At 40.8% G+C, this 22,010-nt stretch overlaps 1 protein-coding gene across 12 annotated transcripts in view; it reads right to left on the bottom strand.

Annotated features, from left to right (window-relative positions):
• GULP1 (GULP PTB domain containing engulfment adaptor 1) overlaps nucleotides 1–22,010 on the bottom strand; it is a 2,063,281-nt gene that overhangs the window by 179,038 nt on the left and 1,862,233 nt on the right. For 10 of the 12 annotated variants that reach the window (XM_069615617.1, XM_069615618.1, XM_069615616.1 and 7 more), the window contains one exon: nucleotides 15,154–15,246. The exons of the other annotated variants lie outside the window; for them this stretch is intronic. In XM_069615617.1, the coding sequence (XP_069471718.1) occupies nucleotides 15,154–15,246 (93 nt within the window). The remainder of the gene's footprint in view (nucleotides 1–15,153; nucleotides 15,247–22,010) is intronic. 12 annotated transcript variants of the gene reach the window in all.

Raw genomic sequence — 22,010 nt, 5'->3', positions numbered from 1 at the left:
GTCTTGACTCATCTTCACTGTTCTGTCAACCCCAAAACTCGATCAAAGGTGACTTTCAGAGAGGGTGCCCAGTCCCCTGTCTGCATGGTGTGATTGGAATCTCACCTTGATCTTGAAGAGGGTACTTTTAGGCCATCCCTCATGTTTACCTCAAGCTTATTTCCAAGGATACCTCCTGTCAAGCATTTCCATTGGCTGACATCTAGGTTCCTGTGAACCTGAGACTTCATTTAGGAGCCATCAGATTGTTCAAAACCCAGAGGTGGAAAGTCTGGAGATGCTTCAAGCAGAGCATTTCTCACCAATATCGATTGTAGATGTAAAATCACCCAATCTAGGTGGGATTCATTAAGGAAAGCAACTACCTTGACATCTTCTGGCTGAATAAATCTCAGTTTAGGTGAACAATTAAGTAATTTTAGAACATTTTTCCCATTCATAATTAGAGCATCTCTCTCCAGAGTCAGCCTCTCAATCAGGACTTTGCGCTGGGACCTACAGGCACGACAATCCCCTCATGGTACTTTACTCTCTTTGCTCTATGATAATGGAGGTAAGGGTGAAAACGCACTCTTTTTTCCCAGCCAAGAATTCTCACTTTTGTTCCAGGGTCTGAAAGAGGTGTCCCGTGAGTCCCCAGATAAATTCAACCTAGATGGATGTGCCGAGGGTTCTTGGGTGTAACTTGAGTTTGATCGAATTTTTGTGCGAAGACAATGCTTTGGGGACAAAACAAAAGTTAAATCATTCCTGTCTTCGGCTTCCACGCTCATATCATCCGAATAGGTTGACGGATTCATCAGCAGGAGAGTGTTCTCATCCATTTCATTGCTTACGTCTGTATGCCCCTGAGTCACAACCTAGAGGGTGGTTATTTTCCTAGGGCACTCTGAGAAGGATTTATTCATACTTTGAGGTCTCAGAAGCGTGGGGTTCCTCATAAACGCTCTGGAGCCATTAGATTTAACTTGTTTTGGCAGATGTTGATTTTTCGACTTTCCTTGCTGCTTAACCATCGATTTTACATCTTGGCCCTCCTACTTGGGTTGCCAAAAACAGAGTGGAGTTTCCTAGTTTCAGGTCAAAACTTGCTGGAATTGATCTTCATGGATGCTTCAACCATGGTCTCCATTTCCGCGACTGGCCCCACAGATTCCGACCAGACCATTGTTGGATAGGTCTCGGCCTTATTTGGTCTAATGCGTTACTCTCCCAGTTATCTCCCATTGTATTTCATGGACCAGAATCACTGGATGGGCAAAGTGGATCAAGCGGAAGGTGCCCCTTGATTTCCATTGGAGCGGGTGCCATGCTGGGAGCGCTGGAATGGACCGCTCGATCATTGGCTGCCTTCAAGTTTGGATCATAAAGACTGTTTTGGTGTCGTGTCCATTTAATTATTTCCAAATTTAAGGACATTAAAACGGTTTTCTCTGCATTCTCACCTCTAGCTAGGTCAAAAAGTCAGGCTTGACATTGCGCTGATAATTCTGCTCCCTTTTCCATTCTTGACTGTAATGTTCCTGGGAAAGCTTCCAAAAAAATAAGTTTGCTATGAATCATCACAAGCATGGTGGGTTGATCCGTAATTGTTTCATCTAGGGTCTCATACAGTTTTACGAAGGGATTTATTGTCACATTCAAAGCTGCCATCACCAGGTTTTGAAGTTGAATGTGATCAATTGCCCCAAAGGTTTGGGAAAGATTGACCTGTCCGTGCCTCCTAGGTGTTGAAATGGCTTACCCATGGAATTCCTGATTCTTGAATGTGTGCATATATGGAACCTTTGATGAATGGACCATTCCTGCCTACTTGTTTCAAGTAGCATGCGTAGAATATATCATGTAAATGCTGATATATCCCCAAAACTGCATCAATCATGTTAATTAAACACCCACATATGTTCTGGCAGATATCCCTGTAAAAACACATTAATCTCATGATTGAATCATTCGTAATGCACATATTGTTCTTGCCTCCTGTTGTCGAAGAGTTGCTTTCTGATGACTCAATCTTGGGCCCATGGGTATCCGATGCCAAAGAATTGGATTCCCTCCTTGCAGTCCATCTGGTGTCCTTCTGACAGTGCTCTGCCAAAGGTAGCTTGTTATCCATTAAGGTTGTCATATTCAGATGTTCTCTAATCCTTACTCTCTAAAGGTGCTTCCAACATATAGTTTATTACATACAAATACAATACTATATACTACAAATTTCGTGCAACAGTTGACAAAATCGTGAATATGAAGCACACTGCTGTCCATGGTAATGTAAGTCTGCCCATGTTGAGTGCGTTTACACATGTTGCAATTCGAACACTTATAGAACCCGGTGTGCCAACTTGCCCTGAACTAGTGAGCTGCACCTGGTATGCCAGCATGTTCTGGCTCATTGTTATTCATTAAACTGAATAACTAGCACAGCACTGGTGTTGTGGATCATACAGTTGTTGCTTGTTGTGTGACGGAGACATAAAAAAAAATAATAAAGCTGCTAAAACACCCCATTATAGTTGCACAGATCCTGTGAGAAGATGTGCTGGTGCTCAGAAATGAATACCAGGGCACATCCATGGCAAACACATCCACAAATGAAGTACTGCCAGCAACAAACAAGTTGAGAATCAGAGAAATGCAAATCCAAGAAGATGATATAGACATGGTCATGCATGTAGCATGCAATGTGCCAGGCATGGTGGGAATTGTAATGCAGTCTATACATGCTAGTATTGCTGACATTATAAACATTCAAACTTCATCAATAGACTGCAGATTGGCAGACAACGGTAACATGCATAATTCAAACAATGGTTTCTTCACATGAGGTGAAAATCAGCTGTTCGGGTAGAGAATTCCCCAGGAAAATATAAATAAGAATCTTTGAAAGAAAAACATATGTAAATACATGGAAAGCAAAGACATCGTGCAAAGTCAATGTTCTTTATTTTGCCACAAAATGCTATCAGCCTCACCGACGATGGGAGTGGCCGTTTTCTTTTGGTATACTTGTCCTTTCCTGAAATGATGGTCAAGGAAATGGGAGAGTATCCCACGATAATGACCCCCTAACCCTCATGTTCTACAATACGTCAAATAAACCTACTGATAATCTTCCTGAATAGCCCCAAACTATCTTGTAACAGGACACAGTGTTTTTAACTTCTAAGGTTTCGTTCCGCATGCATGCTGACCTCTTCTCTCTGGAACTGGCAGCTGAACCCTTTAGCTTTTCAAATGTATTTGGATGTAGTGAAGCCTGACTTTGTTTCGCCTTTGAAATAATAGCCAAGTCGAGCCCAAGATTCTTGCATTCTGCAACTGATAATGGAATTATCATGGATAACAAGTTTGCCCTTTATGAGAGATCACACTCTTGCTGTAGGTTATAGAGTTATATGTGTTTAGAGTATTAGAAAGCAGCCACGAATATTAAAATAATCTGTTTACACTCCAGGCAGTGACTCGCTCTTTTCCTCCCTCCAGATTCCTTCATTTCACTTTAAAGTAAGTCCAGCCAATACCGATTAGATCCAAGCAGACTCGCAGTTGGCCAACGTGTTTATATTCGCTGGCAAGCAGCTTTAAATCAGATAGCACTTTTAAAGCTCCATAACTCAATGAGCTATTCCCAGGATCAAAAGGTATTTCTCACAGGGCTGCCCTGCAATGCATACTGCTTTTAAATCATCATTGTTGGACGCTGCGTGTTTTCATTAGACAATCTAAAAAGATTGGAACAACATAGATTCAAATATTATGTCGAGCAGTAATTATCCAGAGGATAATTTTTTTTTTTAAGCAAACCAACTAAGTATTTCTTTAAATGTACATGTTATGTTACTGGGGGTTAAACCACCCATCTTTCAGACACTGCGGTGGATATGAAAGAGAAGGAATTGGGTTAGGTTAGTGTAGAAAGAGGGAACATGAAAAATAGCATTATTGATGTGCTGATGCATGTAGATATCAGGTATCCGGGTACTATATGTGGGTGGTCTATGTGGAGGGCATGGAGGCGTTTGTGTCCAGATGGCAATCAATTGTGCCTGTGCTGCTAGAGCACTTTGGCTGGTGCCTTGGTATGCAGGTTGATGGTGGGGGAGAGTAGAGCAGCCTTGAACCTGAATATAATAGGACATTGGGTGATCTGTGCGTAGGGCATGGAGGCATTTGTGTCCAAATGGCAATCTCATGTGCCCATGTGGATAGGGTGCTTTGGCTGGTGTGTTAAATTGGTAGTAGAGGTGTATAGATGTTCCTGGAACCTGACTGTAATAGGTTTATGGGTGATCTGTGAGTATGCCAGTGAGGCTCTTGTGTCCAGAAGGCAAATGCATGTGCCGGTGTTTGTAAGGGTGCTTTGGCTGTGTGTTGGTATGCAAGTTGATGTTGGGGGTGTATAGAGCATCCTTGAACCTGAACGTAATAGGACAATGGGTGATCTGTGCAGAGGACATGGAGGCATGTGTGTCCAAATGGCAATCTCATGTGCTCATGTTGATAGGGTGTTCTGACTGGTGCGTTGGCACATAAGTTGATGGAGGAGGTGTGTAGAGCAGGATCCTACCTGACTGTAATAGGTTATTGGGTGATCTGTGCTGAGGCCATGGAGGCTTTTGTGTCCATATGGCAAATGCATGTGCCTTTGTTGCAAGGGTGCTTTGACTGGTGCGTTGATATGTAGGTTGATGGTCGGGGTGTATAGAGCAACCATAATAGGTTATTGGGTGATTTGTGCGGAGGGCATGGGGGCATTTGTGTTCCAGACGGCAATCTCATGTGCTCATGTTAACAGGGTGCTTTGGCTGGCGCATTGCAGGTAAGTTGGTAGCAGAGTTGTTTAGAGTAGCGTGTAACCTGAACATAATAGGACATGCAAAGGCCATGCATTGTTATGAATGTACTTAATCATATTTCAGATGTATTAATTCCTTGAATAATAAAGCTCTTTCCTTGAAAGTTATGCAGGGGCCTTCAGGGTCAGAATCATACAACACAATTGTAGCTGCCATATTTTATATAGATACTAAGTGCAGCTGAGGTGGTAGCTTATTATACTTCAGAGTTCGATTCAGGACAAATAATCAATCTGATTAAACTTAAAGGATAGTCTCTCTGGCCTGTAATTGGGATTTCCCCAGAAATTTAAGTTGGAGGATTCAATATTCCCTTTGCAAAACATTGTGCACACGATCCCTCAAGGACACTTTCTGGGACTTGCTCAGCTTAAGAAGCCTTAACGCTTGAGGAGCTAGCTCGTGATCTTCAATGAGAGGATGTTCACACCAAGGCTTGGCCCCAACGGCGGCAGGGATTTATTTCCAAATCTCGGAATCAGGACGTGCTTTGCAAATCTGGAAGTGTGTTTGTCTTACTAGTGATGTTGGAAGTGTTGTGGTTGATAGACCAGCATTTACTGCTGTAACGTGGACCTGGTTGAATGTATCCAATAAACTGTTGGACCTGGTATTTTTTTATGAAGTCAATAAATAAGTGTAGAAGGAAAAAAAAAATATGATGTGGTCAAAACTCTTCACCAGTTCGCCAAACAAGATTATATGTAACTTAAACGAGAGAACATTCTTGTTTCATCCGAATTTACCACCGGTTCTTTTTCACATAGCACTATTCAGACCTTGAGAAAATGGACCAGATTTGCAAAAGTAAACCGAAGTGCAAAGGTCAACATGTGACATATGCCATGCATGGGACACTCTTATTTAATACAGAATAGGACATACATGTCAGAATTATCGTGGTACGGTAACTAAATAGTCCATATGTTGTACATGCTTAGTCATATCTCACTGCTTTATATATTACCAGTTGCAGACGCTTAACTGGCAAGAAACCAAGGAAACTTCAGAAATGCTTCCTGACAAAACTACAAAAGAACAAATTATGTCCACTTAAGTCTTACTGCCAGATGTCTTTTTAAAGAAATCTTTACATATTGCCGACTGGTTTAACCACAGTCTAGTACATAACAATTATGAAACCTACCAAAAGATAAAATAGGAACAAGGACTAGTCTCGATTTTCTGATAGGACGCACGTTTTTTCAAGCAAGGATAGAGTGGTGCATATCTTATGTAAGCTACATTCAAAATCATTACATTCACAAAGTGAGCATGCAGTCGCCGGACGTTAACTGTATACTGTACCAGCCAACTAAAATACTGAAATGGGCTCCAACATGTAAATATTTCAATTCTGATGCTAATCTACTGGCATGTTAGGACTGATCATTAATCTCAAAATCATGCACAGAGAAACTGTTGATCTTGCACTGCTTACCAGACCACCACATTTCTAAAAGTAGAACAGTCTTGCCTTCCAAATGCTACATCTGAATACCTACAGAGTGCAGATGCTGAGGCGTGCATAACATGAAGCCGCATTTTGCATTTCCCAGAACATCAGCCTGCAGAACATTGTTTCAGTCAATCCAAAGCAGATGAAAAACCTGCATTCTCAACGCAAATCTGTAATTGGCGACTGAATGAAAAATATGTTGGTGCGGTAACATCAGATTGTTTGGACGGTCCTTGTGTGTTGGTCGGTAAAAGTGAACATGGGAGTAGTTGTCAAATATGTCAGGTTTTACCATCCACTCCATTAAGGGATGGGCAGTATGTGTATTTACCACCAGTGGTATTCCCTGGGAATACAGCCAGCATTACATCTGGCAGATTTGCTTTTTTTTTTTTTTAACAGGCAGTTCCTGTCAATATAGCAAAACATTGTTTTTTTTAAATGGGTCGTTGTAAGGGGGTGACATGTGACCCCCTCCCTCCCTCACCAGTTTATCATGTAACACTACTATATACACACAAGAGTCCACCTAAGTCATAATGAAGCCCTTAACGCCCAGACAGAGATGACAAACTAGCGACAAACAAGAGTGCTTGCATAAAGTGAGCTCTCACAAAAACCAACACACTTCAATCACTGATTAACATATTCTTGGGAATAGTGATAGACTGACAGCCAATCAGCTTGCCCAGAATGCAGTTCATAACTACTGTCATGGATCCTCGTCTGTGGCTTTCTTACCATTTCAAGGGGCAGGGGCAGGAGGATGGGAGAGTGGAACACTACTGGCATGTACATGTGACAAGAACATTAATAACCTTGAACCTGGTAATAAGCACGGGAGTGTGATATCTGAAACTCCACAGCCAAACAGGATGCGGGCCTTTCGGTCATATTCTCCAACAATGTGGGGAAAAAAAACAATAACTCGCTATGGCATGAAGTGCAATTGAAAATGTGTCAGGATAGGTCAAGTGGTTTCTAAATAAAAATTCAAGGAAATTCAAAGTTCACAATGTTCTCTCTGTCTCAGGAGGTATCAGGTTCTCCCCCTTGTAAAGTGAACATGGTGCACAAAGCATAGGCTTTCATAAAAATAACAGTCTCTAATTAACTCAGTATCTGGACCTTGCCTTCTGCTGAACTCTTCAGGGTAGTCTCATTTACTGGTATCAGACTTTCTCCTTCATCCCTTCTCCTTGAAGACTCCTTTTCAGTAATCTTCTCAGTGTGATCTTCCATATGGTCCAGCCATTGGAAAACCTTGTATCCCTTAGCAGGGGAAACAAGACATATACATCACACTTGGCACTTCCAGAGTCCAGGATATCAGCAAGGGAAGCTGAGTAGGGTGAGTGGGTGGGAAAATACCTTCATATTCCCTGAGCTTCGTTCTCTGGCTTCAGCTTCCTTTTTCACCCTCTTTGCCACACTGCTAGGACTTTCAAAAAACTCAAAATTTCTCCTTTACTGAATTCTCTCCTTTGCTATCAGCCTCTATACTCTATTTCCCTTTCTTCACCACTGTGGTATGTGTCCTTCACCCACTCATAGTCTTGACCTTTTCTGTCTCTATCATCAAGCATTTGAGGCTAGCTAACTCCCTTTTCCAGGTCCTTCCCACTAAGAGCTTCTCCCATCTCTCGTTCTTTATCACTATCACAATCGTCACTACTTTAGGCATGATTATAATCGCTTGCATTTTCTTTCTCTATATCACCTTATTCATGCCATTTGACACGCCATATATACCAAGCTAAGCTTTATCAGGCACCTAGATAATGCATGTCAAAAGTGAAAAGTGTCCTGCTATGGGATGTATTGACCCGATCTGCTATACTATGCAGCTTCCCTCTGCTATCTATGGTGCGAGAAACAGTAAAATGGCAGCAAAACCCTTGTGCGCGCCAAAACTTCCAAAACCGCATTTTTTTCAACACACAAAAAGATGGCTGCACAACCAGCCACCTATGGTGCATGTGTGGTGGAACAGAGCACACGCTGCAGAAAAAATGCCATTGGGCTCCATGACAAGTAAACAGTGTGCAGAGGGAGAAGCAGCGCTTTGCAAGTGAAACTCCAACATTTGCCTGTAAATGACATTTACTTTGCCGCTGAAACTTCAAAATGCCTGTACATAACAGGTTCCAACACTCAAACTCTTGCTTGGCGCTAACATTCATTTAATCTAATGAAGCAGAGTGAATTTACAAGGTCCTGAAATGTTAAGAGTACAACATCTTCTCAGCAAAACTGGATTGCCTGTGAATGACAACTCCTGTCAAAAACCTTTGTGCTGCCATACTGGTGCCACCTGTGAGTGACAGCCCCTGTCAAATGGGCTCTCCTGATTAAACTTTAAAGTTGTCTAAATTAAAGGTCTGCCAGATTAGCAAATATAAAAGGACTGTTGCTGAAAGGAACATGGATCTCAGTTGTTTTAATCCCACAGGTTTAAATCAAGAATGTAAATTATTTATGTTATCTGATTCGACAAGTTTGGTTAATGCTGGATTTCAGGTCAAGAAATTAAGAATTAACCTAAGCTGGCTGGGCCTGCAAGGGGTTGAACAACAGGTTTCCACCCAAGGGGAGGGCATTGCTCTCATCAAATGTTCACTGACACATGATAATTATGGGGTATGCCAGACTTGTGTCTGCCGCCTGGGACTGAACAAAGGCAGATTCTCCAGGCCAGGAAATCGACATGTGAAGAGGTCATGAACTAGGCTTGCAGAAGGAAATCCCAAAGGTCAGGGCTGCTCCTTGCCTCCAGAGACAGACAAAAGTCTGACCATTTGCTGGTAAAGAATGTGTAATGAACATTTTTTAGAGATTCATAACTCGCTATCAGAAGTGGTGAAAAATATAAAATGGGCATATTTGTTAATCTAATTGTTGGCCCTACTTTTGAAAACTTGGTGGAACTGTGTAGCATATTCTGTACATGAATGGCAAAATATGTGGTTTTATGGGAACTGTATTTATGCTAGAATTTTTAAACTTTGCACACACATTCCTATGGTAAACGCGCATATTTGTAGAAATTTGAAGAAATATTTGAAATGGACAAAATGGTGCAGAAAGGCGAACCAAGGTCTCACAGCGGCAGGATTTTGATGAACAGATACTCCATAAAATATGTAATCCGTGTATCTGATTTTCGTGGAGGTTACAAATGTATAAATATGCATTTAGGACAAAATTTGATTTTGACACTAGTGGCTAGAGGAGGTTTCTAAGTATTGTAAAAAGCAAACCATAAACCTGAGATCATCTGTCTTTGATCCAATCACCCGGATGCAAGGCGGAGATGAGGCTCTGATCCAATCCCATTTCAAAGGGGCAGGTTTAGTTAAACCAGGCCATACACCCATTTGGCGATGTCATTTGACAAGATATATATGGACATCTGACAACACATAGGGACAGACACTCTCTTCTGATTCCAGCAAAGCACTTTGATCCAGATTCAAAATCCAAACTTCAACAATCTTCTAGATCCAGATTCCAACCATCAGGCCAAGCAGTAGCTGAACCATTTTCAGCTAGGCCTCAATCCTCAACTAATCCTCACAACCCAGTGAAGCGCTGTGGTGGGGGAAGCATCCCGAAACTATCTAGCTTGCTACCATAAATGGTTGCCTGCTGAACTCACCATGCCGCTGATCTGAAATATCCAGAGACAAGAAGGGCAGATCTCGTGCAGTTCCGGCGACCAGTCTAGCTGATGTGCTGTCCTTCCCTGATAGATCTGATCCAATTGATCAGACCCTGGACTGGCCAAAAATCTTAAATCCCATTGGATTGTGAGTATTAACAGGACGCTATAGAACTATTGTATACCTTGCCTTATCTTGTTCCACCCTAATCTCTGAACTATCCTTACTTTCATAATCAGTAACAGTGTCAAAATCTTTAGTGCTATCCTACCTGTCTATTTTCTAAAACGTCATTTTTCATAGTCATTTTTATTTGTGTAACTCTTATCCATAAATCCCACTTTAAGTGTTTGGACTCGTTCTGCCAGGGAAGGTGCTGGGGGTCTGTTCCTGACATCATGAATCAGTCTCAGAGCTTACTTCGTCCCAACCTGGTTGTCTAGTCTGAATGCTCTAGTCTTGAGTAAAAGCATAATCCATATTTTCTGGTTTTAAACTGAAATTCTTGTCCAAATTTCCATCTTTATTTTCGAAAAACACCTCTCAATAAAACCTCTATAACTCCCTCAGTTTTAAAGATAGAAACAAAGTTTCAACTCCCACTGACACCTAACATCCTTAGCTATATCCACAACTAAAATCGCAGAACATTGTATTTGACCAGTTTTTCTCCAATATCCCATAGGAAAAGTTTGCCACAAATTTGCAATTCCAGCCAAAGTATTATAGCCCATGCATGTTAGGACCTGATTAGTGTTGCTTTCTTTAGAATTTGTCTTCTTTTTAGCATTTTGGCCATTTGCAGTATTTCACCAAGCCAATTTCACCTGTCATTTCAAAGTGTCATTTGCCAAAATAAGTTTTTCTCTCTTGTGTGGGACGGAGGAGTGCCTATACCTCTAGACATTGTATTTAATTCCTGAAAACCTGCTGATTACTCACATTGGTGTAGGATTTCTCATGTGTATTTAAACAAAACTTTTCAGGGGGAACATCAACCTCTTCTCTATCTGCATGCAAAACAAACGGTTCTTTTTCTCTATTTTGCCTCCTTATACATAAAGTCAATTGCTTTGCTTTTTTCTGAACTGTATTGTCACCCTTTGGGTGACTGCTGCCCCACATACGTCTATATTAAACCAATGCGTGATTCGAATATTAAATAAATAAATAAATATGTACCTTTGTCAACTAGCCTGATTCCTGGTTCAGTGTGACCTTGGGGGTATTTTGAGAAAGATGTTATATGAGTGGATATAACATATCATTCAGAATATTAAATTTATAGACACAAATAAATAAGGGTTTCATTTGTGCACTACATGCTATGCAAGACTTGGGTGTGTGCCAGATTGAAATCCCTTACACTGAAATCTCTGTCAAAATATAAGTTGTAGGTTTTGTACCTGCAAGTCTTTTTACCCGTTTATGGACCTCCAGCCCGTGCACAAACCAGACGTAGCAACCAGCAATAAGTTTAGATGATATCTCATCTTATCCCTCAGAGCACGAATACATTTGAACAATCTTTTAAGTATGACGTAATACCCTATAGCATTATCAATAAATACAAAAGCAATTTGGATCTGATGCGGCATAAGATTCTACAAGGGAATTGCTTTTGGTGTCACAGTGAATCCTTACAAAAAATAAGCAAGGCAGTATTAAGAGAAAGATGAAAGATGGAGAAGAAAATAAACAGCAGCACCTGACTTCTCATTCTGCATAACAAAATTACATGACATGTTTTTTTTTTCTATGAGAATTAAACAATAATGGCAAAAATGTACATCACACATTTTGCAATGATAAACGTAAGGAAGCCAACAATTAAACTAAACCAACTGTGAAGACTCTGCAATTGCCTTGGAAGTAGACACAAAAAGAAGCACAGAGAGGGCTTTCCTTTGTACTAGACACACATTAAAATGAATATACACTGAAATAAAGGCATGGATCTCAGGGCCACTTTAGAAATGGATAGCAGTCATTGTATTTACATGTTATTCATACTTTATAGCATGTATTGTTTAGCTAACAGGATGAGTTTCAATCAGGGGTACCTTTTGATAAACACTTGTGTCTGTGGGTGGCCAAAACATGACCTATGCCTATTAAATTGGAACATGCTCCATTTCTTTAATAGCTGAGTGATGTGATACTTACCACTCAACGTGAGGGATCGGTGATGAAACTGAGATAGCCAGACAGGGCCGTGGAGCCCAGGAAAGTCCATGCACTGACCTACCTATAGACTGGCATTCTCAGAAAACCACTCACCTAGAAGATCCATTTCACCAAGTCCACATTTACACTTACACCGACTGCCACCAGTCAGGTGTCAGGTTCAAAAAAACAAAAGCCCCATTTCCATGATACGTTCAAATTTAAAATGTCCTTTCTTGTATAGCCTCCCTATACATTGTATACGACTGCTAGTCCTTTGGGCAACTGATCACCACATCAGACCTCTTCCCCATTTGTCATAAAATTACTTTTCTAGTATTTTCTCTTGCCACTATGCCGCACACTTGGCCTGACAAATTGAATAATAGTTATATTCTGTCAGCCTCCTTCCATCCTTAAAAAACAGACAAGAGAAGTTAATATTGTAAGTTGTATTGGGGTATGTTTTCAGTACATGTGTGGTCTTCTGCCATCCTGCAATTCTCTGTTTCAGAGATGTTCTCTCCCAAACAATTAACCCTGCAAGCACCCAGTTGTGATCGAAAATAACAACTGAAATGCATCTGGAGGCTTGTGACATACCCTTTATTTAAAAGCAGTACAATGCAACATACCCAGGACTTCTTTAGGCAAGTAACTACATGCTTTTCTTAGAGGGCACCCTCCTTCCTTGAGTGATATGCAAACTCACTGTGCAGTTTTGTTTCCACCACTGGATGATATAGGCATGAACTCATGCACCTCTAGCTGTGCAGTGTGAAGGCATCTCAGCAAGAACATACACGACTCATGCCCAGGAATGGGCAGTGGCAAACAAGTGCCTGATGTGGCCTCATCTGTGTGTGTTAGGCAATCTGTGCACACATAGTAATGTTAGCGTCCTAACCCTCATTTATAATTGCATTCATGCACATTTCAATTTGGTTTGGGTTTTCTTCTCAGGGTTCTGAGCATGCTGCTAATATGTGTATATGTATACCCTGATCATCGTGCTCATGTCAATGCTTGTACTATTCAGATGAGTGTCGTCTGCCCAGTGTTGACACGCCTGTTGTTAAGATGCATTATGCAGTTGACACTTTACAACAGTCCAATAGTAAACATTGCATGTCAGTACTCACTCTCACGTCATGTACCACGATCTACTAGTTTTCACACGGTTATTATATCATTCATTGCATTATATTTTCTTTTGAAAGGGATTGATACATGAGGTTAACCCAGCTAGTGTTCTCATATCTTGTATAGGTTTTGTATTTATTTGAAAAACAGTGATGTCAATTTCGATTAGAAATGACATACAATAACACGCATACAGATAGTGGAAGTGTTCCCATGAAGGGTGCTTGTACAATAACAAAGATGAGAACAAGCGGTAAGCCAATTTCTGAGGTTGTAAAACAAAATGGGACATATTTCAGGGGGAAAAAAAACAAAGCAAATAAACAAAAAGTGAATAAGAAAAAAGGTGATTTACAAAAGGTAACAGAAACCTAAGGGGGAAAGTGCTTCAAACTAAAGAGGAGTACTAATTAAATATACACAATTACAGCAAGATATTCTTTGTCTCCAAATCAATGCACATACGAAAATATACAAACTAAAGTTGAAGTGAGAGTGTGGAGACTGAGGTGGATGAGGATGACTGTGGTTCTACTTGGATAACACATACCTCAAAGGTCAATGGCTCAATATTCATAAATGTTATAAAACAGTTTCCACAAAGAAAGGTTTCTTTGGATTTCTCACTCACACACAATGTTGGACCCATTCACTATCTATTTTCAGTCTATCCTCCCTCGTAGTTCACTGAATCCTGTGCTCTCTCTCTCCCTGTCTGTCTCTCTTGGTCTCTCGCTCTTCAATTGTGTCTATGACTTACTTTCTGGACCCTCAAGCACATTGCAAACTATAAACCATTCTTCAAGCTCTAACTCCCGGATGCAACAGTGCATTTCAGTGACAGGGCAGGGGATAGGGGGCGGTCATGTGGAGGACACACATGTGTGCTTTCCCCATTCAGAGACACATTCACGGCACAGAGTCATATAAGACAAATAAAACACTCACAGTCACAAAAACAATCCCCTGAAAATGTACATTACTGCTCTGAAGGGGCCAATGCTGAGGGCACAACCCTCACATTCTTGAAATTAAACAGTCATTTCTTTTAAGCATTGATAATACATGTTACGGAACTTTCCATGTGTGTAGTGCTTATACTATATCAGTTTGACATTTTATTTTTCAAGACAGCATCTCATCATGTTGCATCTGGTCTGTTAACTCTAGTGACTGTTCAAATTAAAGTATGCATTTCCAATGGATTTGGTACACCAAATGTGCGTTTAAAACTATGACAGCAAAATATTAATGTTTTTATCAATGGAAAAAAAGAAAACCTATGAAGGCAATGGGTGTTAGTGTTACTTGTATTGGTTACAGGGGATGGGAAGTTGGAGGTAAGGGGGGAACCCACCTTAAAAGAATGGAAAACAAAACTTGAACAACGTTTAAAATCGAAAAACCAAATAGCAAAGCTTGTTGTTGAAAATAAATAGTTCCATTTAAATTATTTAACACAGACCATGCATATGGAAATAATAATATGTACTCTCTAACTTTATAGGAAACCTAATATTATCTTAACTATTAATGTTGGTTATCAGTGAATCATTTCAATTGTATTCATGTATTTCTATCTATCAAACAATAATGTAAGTAAACATGCACATTACATGAATATCTAGAAACAAAACAATTGCTATAAAAATGACTTGTTTAATTGTTATTCGACATTGTTAAAATTATAATGACCATTTGTAACACCACTGCACTTGCTCTGTTCCACAAATCTTACATCCCAGCATTTGTCCTTCAACATTAATGTATGGTTATGCTAGAGAATAGGATTATGCATGACGCGGATGAAGGAAAAGGAACATGTTAATGAATGTAGAATGTAAATGTCGTTAATATATGTACTTACAGGTGAGGAAGCTATGTCACATATTCTTAACTGGTTCTCCAAATCTTGTACCTTACACTTCAGCTCAGAGTTTTCGGTCTCTAGGTCTTGTATCTGCAAAACAAATGATAACTGGACTAAGGCAACTATGCAGATCTAAAGTATTTGGAATTAGTCAAAACTGTTCTGACTTTTACTGACAGATGGTGAGTGGTAGTGGTAGTAGGGCATTACCCAAGAGACCTTTGGATAGGAATCACTTACAGAAAGAACTAAACTGCCCTCCAGGTCACTCCAATCTAAATGAATGCAAAAGAGATTGTGGATGGAAACAAGCTGCGTTGGCAACATTTCCTATTTGATCCACAGACCACACTAGGGAGCTCCATGCAGCTCAGTCAACTCTACTGAGCGTTCTCATTTTAAACTGATCATCATTATATTTGTGTCATGAATCCCAGATCAAATATGTCTGGTGCAGAAAAAAAATAAAAGGAGGCATGGCTCTACAAATTACCATGGACTCTTACTAATCCTCATCTTTAATATTCTGTCAGAGCCATCAGTACTGAAACGGCAATGGAGGTAAGCAATGTCATTGCCAAATTTAGCGGCACACTTCTTCGGAGAGAATCTATTTTCATCTGCATCAAGTTTTGTTTTTATGCTCTATAATATTAATCTCTGGTGGATTTCATACCTGTGCCGGACCTCACTTTGAACATATTCTATAGGTAATTTTATGATATTAATCCGAATGATTCTGTATTATGGGCAATGACATGGACAGACATGAGATGCAATTGGTTATGAAGTAATGAACAAATCAAATTGATAGGCATTGTATAAACCATACATGCATTCACCCCAAGCTGTGCACATACACCATCGTGACAGAAAATTAGTGCAGACACATCTGAATGCATGCACATTGATGTGTGGTAAATTGCTACATCATTAACTAATTGCCTTAGCTAAAGCAACCATCAATGCAGGAAGTATGTTTACATGCATCAATTCCCAAATGACGAGGATTTATACTTTATTATTTTTTCCCCTCATTTTGCATTTAACATCACAGACGGTATCACACATTCTTGGGCCAGTTTCCCTGAAGCAAAACCTGTTTTATTATGAAAGAAGTGGGGACTCTATGAGATGGGATAATTCAACATTGACATAAAAGACCAGAGTGATTGGCCCCAGTGGGATCATGAACAAGTATGTCTCTCTGGGATTTCTACTCCGGATGCTGCCAACACAGCATCATACACTAAGCAGAACTGAGGCGGTGCCAATATCTAGTAACATAACAATTGGGAAGACACCCATGAGAATAATGAAATGTGTCTAAAACATAGCACATGCGAGAAAAAACAAATCAATATCAAACACATAAAAGGGTGAGGTGGACTCACTACTTCACATTAGAGAAAGTTATGGGAAAATGCATTCTCATCCAAAAACAAACATTAAATACTTAGTAAAGAACTCAGTAGGTGTATGTGAAAATCACAAACACTATGGGCCTGTTTGGCAAACTGTTGCAGAGCAGCACATCAGGAGATGCATAGTAGTATCCCAGAGATACCTGGAGCATCTCTGAGATGCCCTTGTGCAAATGCTTGCGAATTGCATTTGCACGTGCGTGATGCAAAAATAGTCTGGGCATCCGCATGTGGCAACTGCCCAACGCAAAACGCTGGAAAGCAACCTGCCTTTGCGGATACTGTGAGGATGTATTTTTACAAATGGATATGTGCATTCATAACTGCATAATTCTGGGTATATTTAGCACTTCTGAAAGGAGCGATTCTGACAACTGTCTTCATTGACATCCTCTAAGCATCAGATGGTCAGGGAAAGCACCGCCTACCCGTACCTTGTCCATGACCACAGTGCCTGGTCAATATGTTCCCAGCAATCTACGAGAAGACTTCCTCCAAAAGAATTTGAAGCTTCGTCTTCACTACTCTCCCAAATAGCCCAGCCCCTGGATGCACCGTAACTAAAAATAGAGAGTTCTGTATGAAGAGTCCACTCCAGCTTATATAGGTGTCCTGCCACCCTGTGAAGCAAATATGGAAACAGACGTACTTGACGTGTACTAATGTTGATAACTGTGCTCTGGAACATTGAGTTAAACCATCTAATCATGTCGCGATCCGCACTAAGCAAGGATTATTTATCAACTATTCTGCAACTCTTTGGAAAAAGAATACCGAATTGCATTCACGGTTGAGCTAGCCGCATCCATTTCGAGAAAGCGTCCCTGAACATTCCAAAGTGTTACAAATCAGCTGCACTGGAATTTATTTAAGGAAGCTCAATCTGCTATTTGAAAACTGCATTACTAATCAAACTATAAAAAATGCAACAGTGATACCAATGAGCAATTGCCATTCAGAGTGGTCATTATAGGGAACAGAGAGCTAGGAGTCTTACAGGTATGCGGCATGGTCTCAAAATAAACCCTCCTCCTGAACGAAGCCTACGCCAGGAGTTTTTTATTCTGCAATTAAGTCTCCCCAGGAGAAGATATTACATTTTAAAATAAAAACTCTGGAGGGAGTTTTCAGACGGGTGAATATATATTTTGCAGCTTCTGCAGCTGTGAACAATCTAATGTTACACCTTTGTGCATAACCCAAGGAGCCACCTCTCCTCCTCTAACATGAGTGAATCGGCTCTTTCCTACCTAAGCCTGTGTCCTACAAAGAAGGCAATGTGCTTGGCAACCACCATGGCTCCTGCTGAAGCCATCAAAGAAAGGGGCTGCCACTGTGGAAGGAAGACGGAAGCCACAGAGTGCTCACTTGGGTTTATGCCTCTTGCAGACCGAGCCGTAAGAGCAGAATGGGCAATTAACTGTTGTCATTGCCCGTATCTGTTTTCTAAGTAGTCCTCATTGTAAGTGCACACTGGATTTATGCCGAACAATTACAGTTTTAAAATTAAAGGTGGCTTTTTTTGTTTGTTTAGTTTTGACTCTTAGGTGGTGCTTCAGCACCATATATAAACCCAGGACGGTTGGCATAGGATAAATAGAACTGTTGGCAGAGTACACAAAGGAGCGAGATGGGATTTAAGGAAGGGCACGCAGGCCGTGGATGTTGTTAAGCATTTTACCCACTCGTTGACTGCCCACGGCATGCTATTCCCTATTGCCAGTCCCACCCCCTAGCTGCTTTTCCCCTCCGAAACACACACCCCGGGGATCTCTATGAGGTATGTGTATCATGCAATAATATTAAATGACACACTTTTATGGGGATGCCATTGTTATTTCTAGGCAGTCATCTGAACGGTAATGGCTTAGGTGCAGCTGTACATGAGCTCCTAGTGTAATAAGACAATTTTAAACAAGTGTTCCTTCAGCCTCTTGGTTTTAAAGCAATATGTGCATCCTTGCATCTGTTCCTTGCATTGAATTCCTGTTAAAACGGCATTGACTAAGCAAACAGTTTTGGATCTTTTATAGACATTATAGAGACATATGCCTTACACTGCCGCCATATGCTAAGTAGTCGTATGATTTGCCCACTGTTAGCATCTCATCGCCAGGTTCCACAATGATGGCAGTGCTTGGTGATCTCTGATCCTATATCTACAAAGCAATCCCAATCTGTGAAAGGCAGGCAGTTTCCAGCTATCCCAGATTGTTTGCCATCTACCCTCAGGGAAGAGTAAGAGACTGCAGGCAGCCCACTAGTTGGCACTGGTAGGCAGAAGTTCCATACCTCTATGTGGGCGTCCACAGCTTTTGTAGGCTTATTCATCAGGCTGGGTCTTATTATGATGCAAATGATTACAATGTGCACATAATTTGGACGACCCAAATACAAGTTCTCTAAATAATTCCTATCAATCGTGAAGTCATGCGTGTACAAGATCTGTGTGGTAGAATAAACCACATTCATATGTTCATCCAAAGTGAATTAAGGTAATGTGAAACAACTGTGCATTACATACTGTATACTTCCTTAACAATAGGGAGCAATGTGCACGGCAAGGGGCAGGAGTATGTCATGTATACTAGATTATTAGAACTGAAACACACCTTTATGGTACCTTTTCCTACTGTGACCATAAGGACGTTTTGGGCCTCATTACGAGCTTGCCGGTCTGGATACAACGGTACCGGTAAGCTTGCCGGTACCGTTGTATTCGGACCGGCAAACTCTGAGTTGTGCTCGCGGGTGCCTTTCATTCCGCCAGGTCTGACCTGGCAGAATAAAAGGCACCCGCAAGCACAGCATGCCTGGGTGCGGTGGGGCTGGAATACCCCGGTAATTGCCCATTCGCGGGTGCCAGAATTTCTTGCAAGTTTGGAGGTTGCCTTGCCAGTTTTATGAGGCCTCAGAATTGTACAGGTCCTTGACTGGAAGATGGGGATTTATAGTTGTATACTATGTTTTTATATGGTATTTCCTGCCCGATTCTCACTACTGTAATGACTGATCTTTTATTTTTTTCTATCCAATGTAACACTACTCAAATTCTGATCTTGAAACAAAAGACAAGCTATGGAGTTCATGCTAGAGATTGAACGTGCAAAGTTGGGAAATGCAAGCTGAACCTATGCCTGAGACAAATGCTTCACCTGTGAGCTATCCCCCCAGATATTCAGTTTCAGGTGTAGCTCAATCTCCAGTGTGTAGTTGACTAGGTCTATGGAGAAATAAGTGATGGATCTTTGAAAAGTAACATGCACAACTGGAAAACACTTGTGAGTTAAATATCACAAAGTTTGGTGCAGAGTTCATGTGATAGTGGTCATGGTGCCCAGACACATGTATGAAACTGCGATTACCAAAACATTGGGCAGGAGGTTTTAAAGTGACATGGATTGCCTTTGGGCTGGTTGGATTAGGGGCCCTTGCTTAGAACATTTGGTCTTTCATAAAGTTCTTTCACACTTTACTTTAGCTTAAGAATTCTTTCTAGGGCAATACTTTAATGGAACACTCTAAACGTTCTGGTGAAACATTTGGGCTAATCTTCGCCAAGAGAGTTGAATAACCTCACATCTTCTTATCTCTTTCTGTACAAAGTTAGGGTATAGGCTCTGAGCACATCTGGTTGCCAAATAAGGACTCTGTTGCCCAGATGTCCCAAACAGGATTTGACCAAGTGAGATGATTGTTATAGCGACTACATTCTCCCTAGAACATTTTATAGATGCTTTGCATTCATTTCTTGGGCTGAAGGAATGTTCATATCGTCTGCTGTTGAGTGGCCCGAATTTCAAGTAGATGCCTGGCACTTATTCCCAAACTTGCCACTTGGATTTTGGTGGACAGACTAGGCCAATCACTCCTTGACCGGGCATATAGGATCACCAGGTATAGAGACAGCTTGTAATTTCCTGGATCAGTCCAGTCCTGGTGCGGATTTTGTTGATAAGTTACTGATTGGCAAGAGGGATGTGCAGAGCCTAAGACGATTCAACTGTGGGATCGCACAACCACAACAGAGCTTAGCATGTGACACAGACACATCTCGCTGAAATTAATCTGCATTCTAGGATTAGGGCATGTAATAAGTCACTTTCTAAAATGTGACTGACCTCCCTGCAAATATCAAAACAATAGAGAGTGATCCTCATACTCATTATTCTTCTGATCCTAGCCAGCTTTCCCTTCCTGAAAACCAACGAATGGAAAGGCTGCTGTTATGAATGTAGCCAATCAGGTCAAACAAACAGAGTCGCAAAGTATGTCTAGCAGTTCTCTAAAACAAATGCAGTTCAGGCCCTAAAGAGGATGTTTAAAATCATGGTCCTTTGCTGATCCAAATCTGCCCTCACTTTCTCAAATGAGATCTGAGTAAGCCATGCTTATATGTCCCACATAACTAGCACACACATCATCTGGTCAGGTGAAGGTTCGCCTCAACGTGGCAAAGTTCCATTTAAATAAAAGAACATGTGAAACTCCAAATAGAATCCAGAGGTTATACTATACTTTTGGAGCATAAAACATTGTTAATCAATTTTCTATTAAAGATAATTTGTTGTCTGACAGGGCCACGTACCTCGAAAAATAAGTCTTCTGAACGGTTACTTTGAGCCTGGATGCATAAGAAAAGGATACAATAGTGGAAAGCGTGGCATATAAGGGGACAATGGAGAAATGCTCTGGGTTTGTAAACGGGGACCCGATAGTTCTACGCATAGCGCAAACATTTCCAATGAGCAGGAGCTGCTGCTCATACAAGAGTTCAACACTCCCCCAATTAACACATGCCTTCATCCTAAGGATGCCCTTAATTGAATACGACATTTGTGTTGAGTAATGATGGTAATTAGCAATACCTATTGCAAAGCATTCTAATACTGGAATGTCAAGTATACAGAGCTATATTAAACAACGTATAGCATTATTCCAACAGAATTAATAGTGATTAAATATGTATTTTCTTTTGTCATTTGAACAAGTAGACACAGCATATTTTCTTTTTCTAAAACCTGCATTGCCAAGTCAGCCCTCCTTAGCAGACTACCTACCAGAGACATAACTGCACTGGGCTATTAATATATGAAAGGAAAAAATAGCTAGGCACATCGATATGTATACAGGGGGCAGATCCAGTGCTGTCTGTCCATCACTTGAACTCTGATAACAGTAGAACACCTATCCGACTAAGAGAGATCAGGCAGAAGTGGAAGAAGACAGGCTTGTTATATGGATATATAATGTACTGCTTTGAAACTATTATATTGTTCTAGTATACATGACATTAACTCAGCCTTCCAAACCACACAGCAAATCCCTTCCAACTTCTAAATTCCTTCTATCGGGCACTGACTTCAATCAGACACACTTCAGAGAAACTTCCAGGAAGAGGTTGCCAACCACATTTTTTTCAGCAGCAGC

The sequence above is a fragment of the Ambystoma mexicanum genome, chromosome 9 (assembly GCF_040938575.1).
Source record: "Ambystoma mexicanum isolate Mex_15411 chromosome 9, UKY_AmexF1_1, whole genome shotgun sequence".
NCBI lineage: Eukaryota > Metazoa > Chordata > Amphibia > Caudata > Ambystomatidae > Ambystoma > Ambystoma mexicanum.
The sequence above is the reverse complement of the archived record's forward strand: the minus strand, read 5'-3'. Positions and strand labels throughout refer to the sequence as shown.